Source organism: Festucalex cinctus, chromosome 4 (assembly GCF_051991245.1).
Source record: "Festucalex cinctus isolate MCC-2025b chromosome 4, RoL_Fcin_1.0, whole genome shotgun sequence".
NCBI lineage: Eukaryota > Metazoa > Chordata > Actinopteri > Syngnathiformes > Syngnathidae > Festucalex > Festucalex cinctus.
The window spans coordinates 32,140,799-32,161,059 of NC_135414.1; the positions used below are offsets into that span (position 1 = coordinate 32,140,799).

At 45.2% G+C, this 20,261-nt stretch overlaps 3 protein-coding genes across 7 annotated transcripts in view; all 3 read right to left on the reverse strand.

The window, feature by feature from the left end:
- Positions 1-218: 218 nt before the first annotated feature.
- On the reverse strand, positions 219-3,504 carry agrp (agouti related neuropeptide). Its single transcript, XM_077520402.1, has 5 exons — positions 2,911-3,504; positions 1,818-2,005; positions 776-914; positions 561-667; positions 219-450 (listed from the first exon to the last, which is right to left on the reverse strand). Exons 3-5 carry the CDS (start codon positions 903-905, stop codon positions 274-276), a joined length of 414 nt encoding a protein of 137 aa, XP_077376528.1. The 5' UTR covers positions 906-914; positions 1,818-2,005; positions 2,911-3,504; the 3' UTR covers positions 219-273.
- Positions 3,505-3,638: 134 nt separating this feature from the next.
- LOC144018191 (homeodomain-interacting protein kinase 2-like) lies at positions 3,639-9,423 on the reverse strand. Of its 2 annotated transcripts, XM_077520401.1 has the most exons (9): positions 9,210-9,423; positions 8,097-8,318; positions 7,344-7,535; positions 6,896-7,083; positions 6,696-6,819; positions 6,435-6,563; positions 6,234-6,317; positions 5,780-5,952; positions 3,639-5,632 (listed from the first exon to the last, which is right to left on the reverse strand). In XM_077520401.1, exons 1-9 carry the CDS (start codon positions 9,321-9,323, stop codon positions 4,747-4,749), a joined length of 2,112 nt encoding a protein of 703 aa, XP_077376527.1. In that variant the 5' UTR covers positions 9,324-9,423; the 3' UTR covers positions 3,639-4,746. The 2 variants fall into 2 exon arrangements, with proteins under 2 accessions (XP_077376527.1, XP_077376526.1); XM_077520400.1 differs by having other exon boundaries at positions 8,097-9,360.
- A 226-nt stretch (positions 9,424-9,649) lies between these two features.
- The window catches only part of vps13c (vacuolar protein sorting 13 homolog C), a 43,231-nt gene continuing 32,619 nt past the window's right edge, over positions 9,650-20,261 (reverse strand). For all 4 annotated transcript variants that reach the window (XM_077520406.1, XM_077520404.1, XM_077520405.1 and 1 more), the window contains 22 exons: positions 20,128-20,253; positions 19,936-20,069; positions 19,627-19,753; positions 18,957-19,192; positions 18,375-18,519; positions 18,163-18,303; positions 17,986-18,067; positions 17,838-17,907; positions 17,125-17,236; positions 16,354-16,467; positions 16,149-16,285; positions 15,998-16,079; positions 15,647-15,760; positions 15,494-15,569; positions 14,996-15,159; positions 14,864-14,909; positions 14,659-14,782; positions 12,487-12,601; positions 11,281-11,372; positions 11,063-11,186; positions 10,260-10,343; positions 9,650-10,162 (listed from right to left, as the gene is read on the reverse strand). In XM_077520406.1, the coding sequence (XP_077376532.1) occupies positions 10,061-10,162; positions 10,260-10,343; positions 11,063-11,186; positions 11,281-11,372; positions 12,487-12,601; positions 14,659-14,782; positions 14,864-14,909; positions 14,996-15,159; positions 15,494-15,569; positions 15,647-15,760; positions 15,998-16,079; positions 16,149-16,285; positions 16,354-16,467; positions 17,125-17,236; positions 17,838-17,907; positions 17,986-18,067; positions 18,163-18,303; positions 18,375-18,519; positions 18,957-19,192; positions 19,627-19,753; positions 19,936-20,069; positions 20,128-20,253 (2,547 nt within the window). In that variant the 3' untranslated portion in view covers positions 9,650-10,060. The remainder of the gene's footprint in view (positions 10,163-10,259; positions 10,344-11,062; positions 11,187-11,280; positions 11,373-12,486; positions 12,602-14,658; positions 14,783-14,863; positions 14,910-14,995; positions 15,160-15,493; positions 15,570-15,646; positions 15,761-15,997; positions 16,080-16,148; positions 16,286-16,353; positions 16,468-17,124; positions 17,237-17,837; positions 17,908-17,985; positions 18,068-18,162; positions 18,304-18,374; positions 18,520-18,956; positions 19,193-19,626; positions 19,754-19,935; positions 20,070-20,127; positions 20,254-20,261) is intronic.

Genomic DNA, 20,261 nt, shown 5'->3' on the forward strand with positions numbered 1-20,261 from the left:
GAGAGTTCAGGTTTATCGGAGTTGCAAATAAATGCGCAGACCTAGCTTATAGCGGTTAGCATTTGCCGGAGTGACTTTGTGGTGAGTCCTTCCGGCACTGCCCCCTGCTGTCAGGGAGGCCAAATTGATACTTGGAGAGAAGACAAACAAACTGATGACTTCCTTTTTATTTCAAGCACATTCAATCCAACATGGATGCAAGAAGCGCAAGACGAAGCTCCGTGTTGGCGTGTCAGTAGCTTGTTCGCTACGTGTCACAGGTGCGTTAATACGTCAGGTGCGCGTGGACAGGCAGGCATGCCCGACGCGTCGGCAGTAGCAGATGGCGTTGAAGAAGCGGCAGTAGCAGGTGTCGCAGGCGTCGCAGCAGGGCAGCGCGAAGCCCAAGCACGACTGCTGGTGCCGGATGCAGCGGCGGGCCGAGCGCAGGGCGCGCGGCGCGGACTCGTCCTGCGTGCGTGGACGGACACAAACCGAGCCGTGATAAAACGGGGCAGAAAAAAACAAAAACAAAAAAACTCCTTTTGTTCATTTTGGAGGTAGCATGAGGCCACGCCCACCTGGTCATAGGACTCCACCTCCATCAGAAAGTCCCCCGCATGGACTTCATTGTCGTCGTCGACGTCATGGGCCGGTTCGTGCCGGGCTTCGGTATCACGGCTTCTCTCTGTGGAACGCAAAGGGGCAAAATAAAAAATAAAAAATAAAAAAAAAACACGAACAAGGAAAAGGAGTATTCCCAAAACTGGACCAAAAACATTGCAAAATTTCTCACCTAGGAGCGACCATTCGGTGTCTAGCTGAAGATGGGGGCGGGGGTCACGTGGGCGGAGCAAGGTCGCTGACGAGACAGCCAACAGGCAGAGGAACCAGTAACGGCGGGACGGCACAACGTCCACCAGCATCCTGAACAACTTTCATACACGCACGCAACAAAAACCTTTTTTTTTTTTTTGTATTGTGGACCCATTTGTTGTATTTTTTGGGGCCTGAAAAATGTGATATTTGTCCTTATCTGGGCATTAGTAGAGCATGCATGTCTTCTCTTTAACATCTCAAACTTCACAATGCATCTTTAAAAAAAATGTGGTTTATTTTATTCTTTCTATATTTATTTTATAATATTTAGTAAAATAATATTTATAATAATTTATATATTATTAATTACATATACATATATATAAACTACAATAATAAAATAAATAAACAATAAATTAAATAATAAATAAAATATAAATTATATATTGACTATTGTACTTATCTGGGCACTGGTAGAGCATGCATGATGTAGAAAAATCATCATCAAAACATTTTAAACTTAACAATGCACCTTTAAAAAAAATGTGATTTTATTCTTCATATATTTATTTTATAATCATATTTAGTAAAATATTTATAATTTATATATTATATTTTTTTTACCTATTTATTTTATTATTAGTTTATTAAATATATAGAGAGAGATAAAATAAACAATAATAAAACAATAAACAATAAATAAAATATCAATAATATATCATTACTAATGTATAAAGTATTATAAATATTATTTTATTAAATATTATTATAAAATAAAGATATAAAGAATAAAATATACCACTTTTTTTTTAAAGGTGCATTGTGAACTTTAAAATGTTAAAGATTTTTCTACATCATGCATGCTCTACCAATAACAAAAATACAAGATTTAAAAAAAAGTGCATATATTTTTTTTCCACTTGGGGAAAAAAAATAAAGTCTAGTTTTAAGTGGAAATTAGTTGTTGGTATTTTTGCTGTAAAGATATTGTGTGTGTGTGTGTGTGTGTGTGTGCTCACCTGCGAGCGACTGCGGACGTGTGCACTCGTCTTGCTGGCCGTCCGTCAGGATGTGGCCTGAAGCTCGAGCGCGCATCTTATTTGTCATCCGAATGGAGCGCGTTGCCACGGCAACCGCTTGACGCACTTGAAACCCGCTCGCCCGTCTGCCCCAAATACGATTACGCCAGCACGCCAATCACATGCAGCTGTTGGCAAACTTTTGACAATCAGTCGCACCTCAAAAGGAACTCGTCAAGTACCACCCGAACCAGCCAGCCATTTTCTTCCCCGCTTATTCCTCACGGGGGGTGCTGGAGCCTATCCCAGCTGGATATGGGCAGCAGGCGGGCGACACCCTGGACTGGTTGCCAGCCAATCGCAGTACTCGATTACTTTACACCTAAACGCTGTTACATACATGAAATACACTAAAATATATGAATACTCTCTGAAGGTTTTCTCAATACTTCAACATGTACTCAAATACTTGCTGAAGGTTTTTCTAAACACTTCCAAGAGTATTCAAACACTCCCAAAGTTATCCAAATACACTAAAAAATATGAAATACTCTCTAAAGGTTTTACCAAGACTTCAAAATGTAATCAAATACTCACTAAAAGTAATGTAATATTCCTCGACACTTATATGTACTCAAATAGGAAAGGCAAATTACTCCCTAAAGGTTACCAAAATACTCTTAAATGCATGAAATACTTCCAAAAGCTTTTCTAAATACTACTAAATGTACTCAAATACTTCCTAAAAGTTGCATAAGTACTCCATATTTTTTTAAACACTTCTATATGTACTTATATACTTTTAGAAGAAAAATATCAACTTTATTTAAATATATTGTACTTAAAAGGTTAACTATTGTATTGTACTTGTCATGATTTATATTTGCGTAGATTCGATTTTGGTTTTGTTTGTTTTTTCCTCCCGAAGAAAATGTTGTATTAATATACTATATTAAACAAAAAAGTTTCTGTTTCTAAGACAAAAATAGTTTTATATCAAGAAAAATATTGTTAAACGTATGTTTTGTTTTTAAGATGAAGTGAGAATATATTTTTTTTTTTGTTGTCGAGCTTGGACGTTTTGGCTCCTCACCGTTGACGCATCCCGCGTCGCCATGGCAACAAAACTTGATCGCTCGGACGCTACTCCGTTATGTATTTTTTTGGGTTAATGCTTCTCTAATTTGAGGAAGATTAGCTGGCACGCTGCCTTCATCAGCGGCGCCCGCTGATGACGTCACAACGGCTGCGCGCATTGCTAATGGAACCGCGTCAAAGGAAATGGCTTCTAATCAAGTCACAACAACCCCATCGCAAAAAAACATTAAAATAAAAGGACATCTCGCTGTTTCCAGATATTCACACACAAATCCTCAGATATGTAATGATAAAAAACAAAACAAAAAAAAAACAGGAAACGACAGCAAAACGAAAAGTTGGGAGGAGTGAAGCCGTCACCTGGCGTGGGTTCACTCCTGCGCATGCGAGACCATGTGTGGCTTACATCATGTAAGATTGTGTGATTGATTTAAAAAAAATATATATATATATATATATATATCTTTGTGGGGAAAATTTTGGTGGTCCTCAAGAGTCCGAACCTCTTTTTGAGGCTCAAAACTTGGTTTTAGAGTTTAGGTTTTGGTTGGTGTTTTGTGTACACACAATTTTTTTTATTTTTATTTTTTTTATATATTTGTGGATTTGAAAATCACACGTGAAAAATCAACAAAATGTTTGTGGATCTGAAAAACGTGAAAATCACAAATTAACTTGTGTGATGAATTTTGATACAAATCTCTCCCCATAATTTCGGTCATATAAAGTTAGATATTTATTTCCAATCAACTTGTACAATAGTGGCCATTTTTCAACTCCCAAAAAAGTACAGAGCAACAATCATGTGTTGTTTTTTTGGTGATGTTTTCAGCCATGAAAAGCAATTCAATGAAATGCACAACAATGGCCCCCCCCCCCACGAAGTCATGTACGACCAAATAAGAGCTCAAGTCAACTCGCGTCGAAGCTTCAAATCGAGTGAGACGATTGCGGCGACATTTGCAGAAAGGAAAGATAATTGTTTGTTTGTTTGTTTGTTTTGAGGGGGCGGAGCCGAGATAATTGTTTGTTTTTTGAGGGGGCGGGGTCGCCATCTTGCTCCTCCCAAGAAACATTCTCGCCATATGTTCCGATACATTGACAGGATCGAAATCGGAAAACATTTGAGACAGCACTTAGTAGAAACAGCATGATTTATGATGTTTTACATTTATTAAACATAAACCAGATGACTGCAGACATTTTAAAACTTGCCTTAAATACATGTAAAAATTATATGCTTAATGTTTCGTACAGGAGGAAAGGTCATCTTTTAATATTAAAGGGATACTTGACCCTTTGAGCCATTTTTAGGAGTAAAAATTTTTGTTGATAATTAATGCAGTAACTTCATTATTTTTCATGTACAATTAATACCTTTAAAAAGCAATCTTTCTATTTGCTGTCGACTGATGATGACATCACCTGTGCTGAGGAAATAGGTAACGACCAATTATGGCTCACTTTGCTGACCAAACCCACAAAACTTATTTATTTTTCTTACTTGTTATGAGGGTTTTAGTCTAGTTTAGTTTTGGTCTGGTGAAAAATGTGTGTTGACAAAATTTCGCGTCTTTTTCCGTCAATAGCAGTGAACAAATTAAAAAATAGTACAAACCCCCCACAACTTTTACTAACTGCCTATGAGCTGTATATATGTCTCATGTGTACGTATACGTTTATATGTTAGTCTGCTCACGAGGTGGGAGTAGCAAGATGGCCGCCCGGCGACTTCAACGGCTTGCATTAGCATGTATGTGCTATCGGTTATATGTAGTCATATATCGAGTTTCAGCGGTCCATTGAGACAGCAGCTAGTTGAGGTCAAAGGTCACATCAACTTGTAACCGGGACCCGCCTTGTCACGGTCGCTTCGCAACCTGTTGGCACGCGCCGACTCGCGGTTCTGAACGCGCAGCTTGTAAACTCCCAACGGCTCGTCCGTTTGAGGCCGCAACAACGAGGCGGGTCGCACCGCCGCCGCCGCCGTCTCGTTCTTCCCTCGCGACTTGCCCGCGCGAGCTCGCTTGCTGGCCGGCGGCAGCGGCGGTTTGCCTCGCGACTTGTCGAGCGGCGGCGGCGGCCACGCCTCCTTCACTCGCGACGGCTTAACGACTCGCGACGGCGGCCCGGCGGCAGCGGCGGCGCCGGCTCCCGACGACTCGCGGCGGGGACTCGGCGGCATCGGCGGGTCCTCGCCGGACGAGCGCCGGCCGGCCGACGACGACCCGTCGGGTCGCGCCGAGCGCTCGCGGCCGACTTGCGACAGGTGGTTAATCTGCACGGACCGGTCGCGTGGCGACGGAACATCTTCCTGGAGTCGGCGGCGCTCCGTTTGCGGCCGGTCCCAGTCGGACGCGGTCCGGGCCCGTACGGGGACGCTGCCCGGTCGCAGGGGAACGTGCTGCGTTTCCGGCACGACCCGATTCATCCGGAAGCAGACGCACATTTGACCCCAGCAGGTCTTGTTTGACTCAACGGCGAGCGGATCCGAATTGGCGCTTCTCCCCAACAGCTGAAGCAGTTTCTGCCACCAGGCAGCCCGAGCGGAAGGCTCGGCGTCGGTGCGCTCGGCGCTCGGCGGCGTGTCCTCGGCGTGCCCGCAGAACCTTTCGCACCAGTTCCTCAAGTTGAAGGTTCGGGCCGAATGGGACCGATGCTCCGCCTCCAGGACGCTGGGCGGACAGAACTTCATTTTGTCATAGCTGTCAATCACGCTGAAAGGAGACGACAAATTTGTTACGTTCGTTATGTTTGTGAACACGCTAAACTCGCTCAAACGTGTCGATTGCCCCAAACCCACAAGGGACACGCCCACTGACCTGTACACATGACCCGGGTCCCGGCGGCGGCGCGCGACTTACTACAAGCTGGTGTCCTTGTGGGCGCTGAGGTGGCTCATGGTGAGGAAGGGGTGCTTGAGCGCATCCTTGGGGGTGATCCTGTGCTTGGGGTCCATCTGCAGGAGGCGCTTGAGGAGGTCCACAAACGCTTTCCGATCCTCCAACTCCAACGGCTCGCTCACTTCCGGCTTCAGCTGCGCGAGCGCGGAGCAAAATTTGCGTTAGCGTTAGCATGCAGATGATGAAGAAGAATCGAGTGCTGAATAAATTCCCAGAGATAAAAAATCATTTAAATAAATGTTTAAAAAATAAATAAATAAAAAATCATTGATAACAATGTTTAATATGGCAAAAAAAAAACAAGAGTAAAAAAGCTTACAAGCTCTCAAAAAGGAAACAAAATTATATGATATGACTGTTTAGCATTAGCATTAGCATTAGCATGAGCATGAGGCTGACGTGGCGGTGAACTCACTTTGAGCAGGTCATCCAAACACTTGAAGCGCCACGGCAGCGATTTGGGCCGAACTCCCGTTTTGTCGTGATACTCTCGCGCCGTCTACAAACAAAAAGAAAAAAATCAACCAGGGACATTTTTTTTGCGAATAATGCCGAAACTTAAGTTCCATCCAAATATTTGCGAGTGAGTCTGTGACGCGACGGTTCTACTTCTCACCATCAGCCGCCAATTGGCTCGATCTCCTTCGGTGTCTCTTTCGCTCCTTGTGAAATATTTGTGCGTGTTCTTACTGGCGGCGAGGAGATGCTCGGGAACGCAACCCACCACCTCGATTATGCTCCGCAACTGCAGACGTGACCACAACAAATCTCAAGCATGTTTCATCACGCTTTCACCATTGGAATTTGATATTTTTTATTTTTCCCGTAGAATCGTGACGATTTGAAAGTGAAAATGATGGCCGGCGTGCGTACGTACCATGTTGTAGTTGGAGCTGGCCAAAAACAGGTACTTGCCCAGGTACAAGAAGGACAGCACGCAGCCCAGAGACCACATGTCGATGGCCTCCGAGAAGGGAAGACCGAGGACCACTTCCGGCGCCCTGTCGGGGGAGGGGTCGAGAGTCGCCCGATTGATCCAAACGCTTGAAGGGGGCGGGGCTACGCGCGGGTACCGACCTGTTGCCCAGGGGCTGCAGGGCCACGCCGTAATTGAGCGGCGCGTCGGCGGTGCAGATGGCGAGTCCAAAGTCGATGAGCTTGACCCGGAAGGGCGTGGCGCTGTGGTCCACCAGCATGACGTTGTCCGACTTGAGGTCCGTGTGGATCACGCCGATGCTCTTCAGGGCCTCAAACGCCGTCAGGAGCTAAACGACAACATTCACTTGACGGACGACGGCCGGATTACAAGTCACCAAATTCATGAAAAAATACAATGGACCGATACGATGCCGATTGTTAGTATTCAAGGAGGCCGATAATCGGGTGAGCTCGCTAACAGATTCAAAAGACTCAAGCAAATCCTCGTCAGCGCTCGGGCAGGCCCAAGTCAAACTCAAGTCTGACGAATGCGGAGTCAAGTTGCGGTCGCCAAAGTGGTCGGATCGGAGACACCTCTGGTGTCTACCTGTTGGGCGACGGGTCGGATGTCGTTGGGCGAGAAGCTTTTCCATCTCTTCTCCACGACCATGTTGAACAAGCTGGTGTCAAGGAGCTCAAAGACCAGACACGGGTGCCTGTTGATGGTGAACATATCGATGAATTCCACGATGCTCTTCTTGTCCGGGTCCAGCACGCTCACAATCTCCTGCATCTCGATCTGACCACGGGAAAAAACAAAACAAAAAGCCTCAAAAGTGCAGATTCAATTTTTTTTTTTTTTAGCTTGCAAAAATGTCATACTGGAAATCGGTCCTACTGTACATCTCAGTTGGCCCAGTTCAATGTAAAAGTTGAGAAGACTTTTAAAATTCATTAGTGAGCCGTCCTATCCTGGCGCCTTTCTATCGATCTGCTCTCTGGCGCGCTTCCGTATTCAGTTGAAAGCAATTAAGAGCATCAAGGTCACACATCTTCACATGGACTCAACTGAGCTGCCCCCCGAATTACATCCCCAAAAAAATGAGAGCAAAAATCGCAGCGAGTTTGACAACTAAAGCAAAAACAATTCAAACATTCCGTTGAGCAAAAGTGGAGTGAAAAGTCGTTTGTTACATTATGTTGCAGAGACACTTTCATTTTGTCCAATTCTCAAAAATAAACATTTTGGGGTTATTTGGGGGGTGCTGGAATGGACGAATGTTATTTCCCTTCATTTCAGTGGGGAAAATGGTTTTGCAGTGTCAAGGAACAAACCAAAGATTGTCAAGAAATGACCCACCTCGTTTTCAAACAGCATATAGTTCTTGTGGACTTTGAGTGCCACGTCCTTGATGGTGATCAAGTCTTTACACTTGAACACGTGGCTGCTGGTCCCTCGGCCCAGAAGCTTGTGGATGTAGTAAAAACCGTTCTTGCTCTCCACGATGAGGCCTTGCATCTCTCTCAGGTAGTGGTAGTCCTCCTCGGGGGAACATTCTGAAGAACATGCAGAGAACGCAGACTGCGCAAAGGTCAGCAGAGGCGCGTGTGCAAACAAACAAAAACACACTTTAACCTGGACAGAAGGAGACCCGAGACCAGAGTTCCTCAAGTCCTGCAGGTTTGAGATGTTTCTGCACACCTGATTGGTATAATCAGCATGCCTGATAACGATCCCCATCTTTTGCATCAGGTGTGTTGGTCGGCAGGTAACATCGAAAAGCTGCAGGACCTCGGACCTTGAGGACCGCAAGCGGTGAACCCCGCTCGAGACCGTGAGATAGAAACCAGAGCGCATGATAGGACAAACAAGAGACCCTTACCCAAAGCCCAAAGCGTAAAAGCGACATTCACTGGCTAAATGGCAACCTGAAGATAGAAGCGAGTAAAGAACCGAGCCGAGAAAGTGGAGTTTTCCACTTCCAAAGTAAACACTGCAGGTTGCGGCGAGGTCATTTCAACCCAAATGGCGGAAACACGTGATGGGACCTAACACAGCAATTAGAATCAAGACCTGAGCACTAGACCTAGTCCACAGGGTGGAACCTAAGCCAGAAGATACGGTCGCACCTAGTCCAAAATGAAGACCATTTCCCAGGTGATACAACCGAAGCAAATACACAGGACAGTACCTAACCCAAGGGAGAGATCCTAGACCAGATGATGGACTCGAACCCAAATAGTGGCACTCAACCACGGCAATATAAACAATCCCATCAGATTGCACCTAGTATAGGAAGGAATCTGGACCAGAGAAGAGAGTCCAACCTGGAAAGCAGATAAAAGACCCTCGAGGTCTTAACGAGGGGAGAAATCCCAACTGGAGCCCAGAAACAAAGCGACCACAACCTGAGCCGGTCGACGGTTCCAGTTGGAAACTCAAGAGAATTTGGACTGCATTGGAATTTCTTACCTGCGTCATGTGTGGAGGATTTTGGTAGGCCGGCAGCGCCATAGAAGAAAGATGAGAAGAGTGTTGGCGCGCTGGAGGACGGTGGAACGGCGTCGGCTGGCGAAGGGGCAACATTGCGCTCGTTTGGATTCCAAAACACAACAAACACTTGGGAATGGTTGTCAGGTGAGAAACTTTGCCTTGTTGCGGACGCCCGCAATCAAAGTTGCCAGATGTCATCAAGGTGCAGCGATGACGTCATCCCCCACTGATGACGTCATCGCTGCACCTTGATGACATCTGGCCGGCGATGTCGTCCCGTCCATGCGGCTCAGTGTTGCCAGGTGGACGGTAACGAGTTAACAAACGTCGTTTGGCACCAATCCAAGCCAAATTTGTCCAACTCGGAGAACGCGGGCGTTGTTGTTGTTGTCATGGCAACAAGGACGACAATTTTCTCATTTTTTTTGCTTGACTCTTTTATTATGGCTTTTATTGGAACGTAAACAAAAACATTTGGCCTGAGATGAATACGGGTAAAAAGATTTCCATTTGGATGTGCAAGACTCGCTAAAAAAGCGCAAACGCACACAAAAGCAATAAAAGTTGCAAATATATTCACGCGTCCAGCAAAAGCTCACCAACATTCAGCAGCTGCCCACAAAATATTACAAAAATAGATATATATCAAGTGATTATGAGCCTCTAAATAAACCTGTTTATGTGTTCTAATACTTCATTTCAAATCTATTCACGAAAAAAAATGCTTTCAACTTCATCATCTTGCGTGGTTGGGAAAAGCAAAAAAAAAAAAATCAAAAATCAACCTGTGGCTTTCCATCATGTGTGCAGTCCAAGGACAGGAAGTGACATCACAGCTTGCCGCCGGCTTTCAGGAAGCGTTGCGACTTTTGTCTGCTCATACGTCGTTGCTGGTGTTCCGCTTGCGCGTCCAACATGGACGCCAGCATCCTCTGAGGATGGGATGGGGAGGACCACGCACGTTAGACGCAGACAGACGCCAGCACGCACGCACGCACACACGCACGCACGCACGCACGCAGCGAGTACCTGCGCCGTCTTCTCGTCTCTCAGCTCGACGCTGCGAGTCGACTCGTGAGCATCTTTTCGGGGAAGTTTCAACTTGTGCTGCTCCTGGGAAAAAAAACAAACAAAAAAACAACGCCAGCACGTCACGTCATGATGACGTCACACAACGATGACGTCATGTGAGATATATATATATATATATATAAATGAAAATAACTCGACCAATGACAGTTTGCAACAAGGCGGAGTCCAACCCAAGACACGCTTAGGACCGCCTCCTCACTTGCTAGGTTTATTAAGAGGTTTAAAAATAATAGTGCTACGAAAATATATAAATCGTATAAATATAAATTTAGCATATTGTGATTAGATTAATGTACGGTTAAGAGTAAGCGGTTAAAATTTAAATTAAAAGTTTAAAATAAATTAATAAATAAATATAAATTAATATTAAAATCAATTACATAATTTTAATATATATAATTTAACAATATTAATTATATACATTATTTTAATTATAGTTTTTAAAAGTTAAAATGAAAGTTTTTTTTAAAGTTTTTTTTTTTTATTCTTTTTTCCCTTCATTTTTTCCTATTTTATTGATATATTATTCAATATAATTTATAGTACATTATCATGATAGAAGTTAGCGGGGGTACAACTAGATAAGTTCTTGGACTTTTTCCTACTCCCTTTGAACATATGAATTGTGACTTAACTTTTGACCTTTTTTTTTTTTTTTTTTTTCTTTCCTTCACTTTCAATTTCCTAATTTGTATGGCATATGCTGGACGTTGAACGATATTTCTTTGGTCTTGCGTCACCTTGCAGTAGATGTTGAGTCGGCTTCCGCTGACGTTGGGAGGCGAGGAGAAGTTTTCAAACAGGCATTCCCAGTCTTTGTTGAAGTGGCCCACGAAGTCCAGCTCCTTCACGCACACCACCCGCCTACATGGGACGACGGCAACAAACGTGTCACGACAAAAAACAAAAGCAAAAGCAAAAGCGGGATGTGGCCGTTAGTTTTGCTTTTGCTGCGTACCTGTTGGTGATGATGACGTTGGTCTTCCTGTGACCCGGGTACGGACACTGATCTCGGAAGACTTCGCCTTCCAGCTGCTTCAACTCAGAACGCTGGCGCCGCAAACGCAAAGTCCCAAAAATAGACACAAAAAATAATAATACATCCACACAGATGTGTCACACGCACAGTCAGTCTGTTGTTCCGAGGAACTTTTATTGACGAGCTACACAGGTTCAAAAAAATAGAGCACAACATTCATTTATTTACAAAGATGTTCTTGTTTGAAATAAACCATCAAAAGAAGGAAATCGAGAAAGACATGCACGTCGTTCACATCTTGGGAAGAAGAAGAATAAAGAAGACGAAAAAGTCCTAGCGTCTTTTTTTTTTTTAGTCGTCATCTGGCTGCATGTCAAGCAAACACACAAAAGAGAAACAAATGCGTTAAAACTTCAGCTCAACAACAACAAAAACAAGAAGAAGAAGAAAAAGAATTGAGGAGCACAACAGGCGTAGCTTCAATATTGATGCTAGCTTTGTTAGCCGCTCAATAGCATTTCAAGTTCTGCATTAGCATTGAGCTAGCAGACTTCAAGGTCAAGTTACGTGGTCTGCTATCAGGTGACGAGGCGGCCATATTGCTCCTCCCAAGAAAACTCTCTCGCCATACCATCCTAAACATTTACAGGATCCAAATTGGACATTTGAGACACTACTTAGGAGAAACAGCATGTTTTAGGGTATTTCAAATTTAGGAAACATATTTAATCATATTGTATCAAATATATTTCTTATATTTTAACATGTTAAAAAATCGCGACTAACTGCTTACAAGCTGTACACGTCTCATCCGTATGTATAAGCGTGTAGTTTATACGGCAGTCTGCTCACGATGTGGGAGGAGCAAGATGGCCGCCCTGTGACATCAACGGCTTGCACTGGCACATATGAGCTATCCAGTCATTTCTACAGGTCAGCGTCTGCCACCCTTTGAGGTCAAGTAGAAATTGTTTCAAATTAAAAGCATGCCGATGCTAGTCTTGTTAGCCTGTCTATGGTGTTTCTCATGATTTGTTAGCATTAAGCTAGCAAACACAAGTGATGTGGTTGTCATTTATTTAATCATTGTGTTTTGTAAATACGCAAAGTCAAATGATAACTAGGGGACATTTGCAGGACAATTTGGGGACATTTCTCTTCATAAATCTAACTTGACGTGGTCACCTGGAAAAGGTCAAAGCCTTGCGATTCCGTCAGGTCGTAGGGCCGAATGATTCCGTCCTCTCGGATCAGTCGAACCGGACGAAGTTTACTCACGTCTTCCGTGGACTCCGCCACCCTGACGCACACACACGCACACGCACACGCATAATTACTGAAATGAATCCAACGTTTTGATGCAGGGAAGACGAGGATGCTGCTGACAAGCGTTTGCGGGCACACGCGTGCTGCTCCTGGTGCTGCTGCAGCGAGCGTCTCACCTGATTTGACCTCTAGGGGCAGCGTGGAACAGGCACACAGTCACGTGACCAATCAGGAAGAAGGAAGCACGTTATGGCGACAAGGAACGATGCGGATGGGGATTTTTTTTTGTTTTTTTTGTAAACCAAATCAAACAAAGAGCCTCTTACTAGACGCAAGCCAATCGGCCAATCAACATGCACGCACACATGCACGCAGATATCCACCAATGAGCAGCCGGCTGGAACAACAGCAACCTAGCTGCAACCTCTCCGCCATGTTTGTAGTCCAAAGACATTTCTGCCGCACCAACTTGGGCCAAAACGGTCTCGCAGTCTCCCGTTTGTCGTCACAAGTCATGTTAGCCGTCCGACCGCATTTGTAGTCCCCGGTTCAACGTTTGTAGTCGGACGCCATGTTTGTAGTCCAAAGACATTTCTGACGCCCTGAATGAGTCCCAAACGGTCTCGCAGTCTCCCGTTTGTCGTCACAAGTCATGTTAGCAGTCAGACCGCATTTGTAGTCCCCGGTTCAACGTTTGTAGTCGGACGCCATGTTTGTAGTCCAAAGACATTTCTGACGCCCTGAATGAGTCCCAAACGGTCTCGCAGTCTCCCGTTTGTCGTCACAAGTCATGTTAGCCGTCCGACCGCATTTGTAGTCCCCGGTTCAACGTTTGTAGTCGGACGCCATGTTTGTAGTCCAAAGACATTTCTGACGCCCTGAATGAGTCCCAAACGGTCTCGCAGTCTCCCGTTTGTCGTCACAAGTCATGTTAGCCGTCCGACCGCATTTGTAGTCCCCGGTTCAACGTTTGTAGTCAGACGCCATGTTTGTAGTCCAAAGACATTTCTGACGCCCTGAATGAGTCCCAAACGGTCTCGCAGTCTCCCGTTTGTCGTCACAAGTCATGTTAGCAGTCCGACCGCATTTGTAGTCCCCGGTTCAACGTTTGTAGTCGGACGCCATGTTTGTCGTCCCTTTGAGGTCTCATGCACCTTTCAAGTTTGGTCAATCAATACACAAAATGCAGCTGGGAGCAAGGGGGCGGGGCTTATTGGTGGGTGCGGTGGTCATGTGATGAACTTACCGTCCGTCAGCTGACGTCACGTACACGAGTCATACAAATGTGACGTGACAACAAGCGTGGAAAGGAAAACGTTTGCTGCTGCTGATGACGATGATGATGTGTGATGAGCAAAGACACGTACGCCAAACATGATGAAGAGTTCACATGTTAAGAGCACGGGAGCTTAACATGTGAAATACTCACACAGCAAAAAACAAAACAGAAAACAAAAAAAGAAGAAAGAAAGAAAAGTCACACTGGAGCTCAACGACACAAAAGCAGAACAAATGAACATTAGTCAGCACAGCAGAAGAATACAAACGCACCTTTGCACAACGGCACTAGTGCTAATGCTAACGCTAACGCTAACGCCTGGGTAGGGTGGAGCAGGACAGCCCGTGACGCGCTCGCTATAGTTAATAAAGCAACATGTACTTGAAACTACATCTTATATGGATACAAATAACTTGACTAAATAACTCAAAAACTTCCTTTTTGTTCAGTTTTGAACTCATTTTTGGCTGCGGAAGACAAAACTCATCACGTCAAGTTTTTGAACAAAAGGATCTCCAAAAATATGAGAAAAAAATATATATATGGTCAACTGCAGATGTTACAGTTGTGCTTGTAAGTTAAAGAAAAATAAACTCAACTAAAATGAAGCCCACCCCTAAAAAAAAAAAACCCTAAAAACGTTCAGAGCCGCTATAAAAACAAAGTAAAACTAATTAAATTGAAAATTAGAATTAAAAAAAACAAACAAACAAACAAAACTAAAACCTTTCAAAGCTGCTATAAATACAAAGTAAAACTAACTGAATTGAAATTCCAAATAAAAAATTGTGAGTTTGCGAACGAGAACGAACCTCTGTATGCCCTGAAAGGTGCTGCTGGCCATGTCCACGATGCTGCCGGTGGGCCGGGCCACCACGCCCACCAGACCTTTGCCGATGCCTTTGAAGAAACCCGCCGCGCCCTCCTTCTTGGCACCTGCGGAATGGGAAGCGGAAGCGATACGAGCGCGTGAGCGCCAGCGAAAGCCGTCAAGGTTGAGGACGAGTGCCCACGAACCTTCCACCGGTTTGGTGACGATGCCGGTCACTCCGCTGACGACGCCCTGCACGCACAAACACATCCACAACACACACAAGATAGAGAGAGGCAGGGGGCGGGGTTAAGCCAAGTCCAGGAGGCTCCTCCCACCTTGAGAAGTCCTTTGCCGCCTTTGGCCAAGCTCTCGCCAAAGTCTTTCGGCGTTCGGTTCATCTCCTCGCGCCGTTTCTGTTGGTACTCCTTGTCCATGGTGATGGCCGCCAGGCCTTTGCCCACCGAGCCCGTGATCCGGGACACCACGCCCGCCGCGCCGCCTGCGCACCACACACGCGCTGAATCAAACGTGCTTGTCCCCATTTTGCGTGTGTTTGATCACGTCACAAAATAAGGTGGGAAAATGAACGATAATCGAACAAAATGCTTTTGGCCTTTAAGATCATGAAGATGAGCTTCTATTTTTTTCTGGAATGACAAACAGTCATTTCATCATTACTCACCTTTTTATTTTTTTTTTTTTTAATCTTGCACTCAGCAAAAATTTCATACATGTTTTCCAATTTTTGTTGTTGTTGTTTTTTTTCAAAATGGAGTCAATGTCATGAGTCGTTCGAGCAGGTTTGTTGGAAAAAGAAAGTTTTGAGTCCTCACCAACGGTGTGGCCGAGGAGACTGCGCACGCCGATGACAAAACCTTCAGCAAACTCCTCCGGACCTTGGACCGCCCCCTGAACGCAACAAAAGTCAACAGCGACTCACTTTTGCTGCGCTCAACGCGTGCGTGCGTGCGTGCGTGCGTGCGTACCTGAAAGGGCTCGTAAAAAAAGGCTTCCACACCCTCGGACAGACCTCGGATGAGTCCAAACGGGTTTCCCAGCACGTCCAGACCCAGGACCAGGACGTACATCTGCTTCAAAAACTGCACGCCAGCAACCGGACACGACGACCAATCAGATGACAGCAAACCAGGGAAAAAAAGGGGAAAAAAATGCCAAATGAACAACACTGAGCACTCCAAAAAAAAAAAAAAATAGAAAATGAAAATTTTAAAAAAAGAAAGTGAAGGGAAAAAAATGCCAAATGAACAATAAAAGCTCTCCAAAAAAGCAAATAAAATAAATAAAGAATAAAAATAAAATAGGCGGCGGGCGGCAACCTGCTCGCTGTAGTGTCGCAGCGCCGCCCGCATCAGCTTGTCCCTGCGGTAAAACTGGTACTTGACCTCGAAGTAGGCCAGCCTGTGGGGAGCGCGGCACAAGCGGCCAATCAGAACGCGGCGGCGGCGGCGGGAGGGAAAAGTGTCTCACTTGAAGATGAGGTCGTCCACGTCGGTCAGCGTGGCGCCGATGCTCTTCAGCAGCAGGTTGAGCGACTGGACGGCGGCGGCGTCCTGCGCCGACCGCTCGCCGCCGCCGCTGGAGCCCAGCGACAAACTCAGGTGCAGCTGGAGGCGCGCAATCCAGGCGTTTACTCTACCTGGATCGGACCGCATCGGCGTGCGCGCGCGCGTACCTTGATGGGCGAGATGTGGAAGTGTTCAAAGAAGTTGAGTCCTGACGCGTCGCTCAGAGAACTTTCCATCAGTTCCGCCTGCAGCACCTCCACGTCTTTTGCAATCAGATGACTCTGAAACACGCACGCACGGGTCAATTTTAGATACAGCGCATGTACGTCGCAGATTTTTAACATCTCTCCCATGAAATTCTTTATTTATGCTGATATTTTGGTCATATTTTAGTAAAGAAACAGATTTTCATTTTTACCCCGATAGCCATTCAGAAAATCATGAATCGATTATTTTTATTCATAAATTCATAAAAAAAAAATAATAATAATCTTAAAGCCATATTTTCAACAAACACACTCAGACAAAAAAATACTTGCAAAAATTGGCATCAGTAAAAAAAAAAAAATCATTTTCAATTTACTTTCATAATTTTGAAGAATTTAATAATTTCAAAATACCTTTTTTTTTAAAGTCATTTTAACATTTAAATATAACATAACTTTATTTATTATAACATAAATTAATTAATCATTTAAAATTTCAATTTCATTTATTTAATTTCATTTTTCAATTTCAAAAAACAAACACAAGCTAAAAATTCACTTCTGTGTCACTGCCAATTGTGATTTGACAACAATACTCGAGTGAATTGAGAACTCCGAGACAAAAGTTGTGATTTTCCGCCATCTTATTGACTTTTAGGGATTATGACTTGCGGTCTGTGTGTGCATACGATACAAGTCATGTGACTTGCGCGGGAGCCAATCGGTGTCTACCTTCTGCCCTTTGGCCTGCGGGTCAGCGGCGGGTGTGAACAGAGCCAAGATGGCCGACAGGAAGCCTTGATCGATCTTCACGGCCATTTCCTGGACCAACGCCATGAAGTACCTGCGTGAGAGTTCGAATGCACGCACGCACGCAGCGTGCAGTTGGTGATGTCATAGCGGGACGTCGCCACGAACACGCGCGCGGCAACGTCATTCATGCGCACGCGTATGGACGTCCCAAACTGCTAAAATTCGAAATGAATAATAATATGACGATAAATAAATAAATAAAAGTGAAAATAAAGACAGATATAAAAAAATAATAATAATAATAATAATAAAAAAACAATTTGAAAATTATATAAAAAAATAAATGGAAATAAAAAGAACAAATATATATATTGTATTAAAAATTTTTATATCCAATTTTATTTTCACTTTTAGTCATTCATTTATATTTTTTTACGGATATAAATATATATATATATATATATATATATATATATATATATATATATATAGTTTTTAATGTTTTAATTATATTTTTTTTATATCCGTTTTTATTTTCACTTTTAGTCATTTATTTATTTATATAGTCAGTCATTTGTTTATTTAGTCATTTCTTTATATTGAATTTTGGCAGTTTTGGTCCTCCATCCACGCAAACATTGACACACATGCAAAGACTCACTTTACAAACACGCACACGCACACGCACTCACTTGAACTGCGTGACGCTGCTGTGCTGATTAAAGCGCGTGATGACGGACACGTCAATGAAGGGCTTGGGCTCTGTGGGGGCGGAGTTTTGCGGTTAACGGGACAGGAAGTGGCGACGACGACAACAGGAAGTGGCGCTCGATTGCGCACCTGAGTCCAGAGCGATGGACTTGGGGGGAGGGACCGGGTGGAAGGCGATGGGGAAGATGGCGCCTGGGAGCTGGTTGTCCACCTGGACACGCAACATCACACCAAACGTGCGTGAGTAAATAGGCGAGGTTGCAAGAAGGTCAGCGTGCGTGCGTGCGTGCGTGCGCGCGTGCCAACCTGCAGCCAGTGCAGCTGCGCACGAAGACTCCGCTGGTGCTGAGATCGTTTCAATTCCACCTGGATGGCCGACAGGAAGTTCCTCCGGAGCGGGCAGGAAAACGGCTGGCGCATCGTCATCATGGCGCCGCCCAGGTTCACCTGGCGACGTCACAGGTCGTCATCCCATTGGCGAGACGAAGGAAGAAAGAAAGTACGGACGTCAGCGTCACCTCCAGGTTGGCGTCCACTTGGGTCCACCCGGCCGGCAAGTTTCCGCTCTGAACGCTTTGGTACGTCTTCTCCAACATGTTGATGTGCTTCTGACTCAGCGGCTTCCAACGATTCTTCCGCTTCATCTCCCACACAACGCCCGAACTGAGCACGTGCGCAGGCCCACGATGACAAAAGACCATTCGAAAACAATTACACAACGGACTTTAGAACAGCTCCCTCTGGTGGCATGCAGACAAATGCCTCAATGCCATTTTCAAACAGTATAGTAGCTTTCCTTTCCTTTATTCAAATTTAAGACTATTTACGTACATTTGAAAAACATTTAGGGAGTAATGAAACCGATTTAAGGGTATTTAGTTCACATACACACACAAGGAATCGATTAACGGTGCCGATAATCCAAAGCGAAAGGGAGTTATTTATTTGTAAAAACCCAAAAACATATGAAAGCGTTTTTTTAACACTTGGTCCTTCCTTGCCAAAAACGTGTTTACACGTTTACGTTTTTTTTTTTTTTTTTTTTTTTTTTTTTTTTTTAAATGCAAGAGAGAAAGCTTTGATGCAGCTTTTGCACAGACCTGGGAATGCCGACGTAGGCCACTTCCTGGCGGTTGAGGTTGTCCACCAGGGAAAGTCCGAGGTTCTGGAGCGAGACGCGGACCTCCTGCTGGAACTGTTCCAACTCTTCGGCCTGGCGCGCTTTGGTCACCACGGCGACGTCCTCGGTGAAGATCAGGACACGCTGACGGCCGTCCAGGAAGGACACCCAGTGGACCTCCGACAGGCTGTCGTACGAGAACTGGCCCACCTCGTCCTGGGCGGGCGCAACGGCGGAAATTTCAAATACGTGTTTGTCGTCCTGTGTTGGGCCCGACCGATTCATCGGCAGCCGACGACTGGCCTTCAAACATTGGCCAATTGGGGTCAAAAGGCACATTATTTTCCCCTTAAAACGTTACCGAAAGAAGTTTCCGACGCTGTGAAAGTACCCTGAATGCACCATTTTGCTTGCGTAGCATTAGCAACGAGCAAGTTTGTAGCGTACGTTATTCCCAAGCGTCCTTTAAGCCGTTTAATGACAAGCGCAGTTGGAATTCATTGTAAAAGTGGATACAAAATGTTAAGAACGACAGCCGGTGTGACGTTCTGAAGTCCTGTTTTACATCCGTCACCCTAAAACGCTTGCAAGCAGGCCGACACGAAAGCGCGAGAGTGCTAAAGAAAACAAACAGCAAAACAGAATCAGACCTTGAGAAGGTCGGTCTCTCCGGAATGTTCCATGCAGCTCCAGCTGAGCGTTCGGACCCCGGCGGGGTCGTCCCAGGCGAAACGTCGGGCCTCGCCCGGCTTCAGATGGTGGACGGCGGAAGAACCGCTGACAGGGACAAAGAAGACATGAATTCAAATGTGAAAAGACATCAAATGCTGCCATCTGCTGGCCATAGTTAGTGGGCGGTTTTTAAGTTTCATTTTTCCCACCCCATTCGCAAACCACAGCTGCACAAGATGTTGCACTGGCCATTGAGAGGCAAAAAAAAAGAAGAAGAAAATTCCGACCTCTGCTTGTAGCTGATGTCCACCCAGGGCGTGTGGTTGACCAGGAGGGCGGGCGCCGCCCCGTCGTAGTAGTCGGTGAACCCGATGACGTTGGAGTGGTCCGAGACGTTGACGTCCACCACGATGCCGCCGCACTGCACACCAAATCCGGTCAGGCGCTGAAAAGTCAACGGGCGACGCGGCCTAACCTACCGCGTCCACGTTGAGCAGAGTGCCGTTGTCCTGCCGGTCGAAGCAGAAGAACTCGGACGCCCGCTCGGAGCCCACGGCGCGCACGCACAACTTGGCCGACGCGCTCTCGGGCCAAAGCGGGAGGCACTGTTGCC

Coding starts and splice junctions, on each gene's coding strand:
- agrp (XM_077520402.1), bottom strand. CDS start 905: ATGCTGGTGGACGTTGTGCCGTCCCGCCGTTACTGGTTCCTCTGCCTG. Junction 668..775: donor CACCGAATGGTCGCTCCTAG/GTGAGAAATTTT, acceptor TGCGTTCCACAG/AGAGAAGCCGTGATACCGAA. Junction 451..560: donor AGGTGGAGTCCTATGACCAG/GTGGGCGTGGCC, acceptor CCACGCACGCAG/GACGAGTCCGCGCCGCGCGC.
- LOC144018191 (XM_077520400.1), bottom strand. CDS start 8,594: ATGCGCTCTGGTTTCTATCTCACGGTCTCGAGCGGGGTTCACCGCTTG. Junction 7,536..8,096: donor ATATGCTGTTTGAAAACGAG/GTGGGTCATTTC, acceptor TCCCGTGGTCAG/ATCGAGATGCAGGAGATTGT. Junction 7,084..7,343: donor TCCGACCCGTCGCCCAACAG/GTAGACACCAGA, acceptor GTTGTCGTTTAG/CTCCTGACGGCGTTTGAGGC.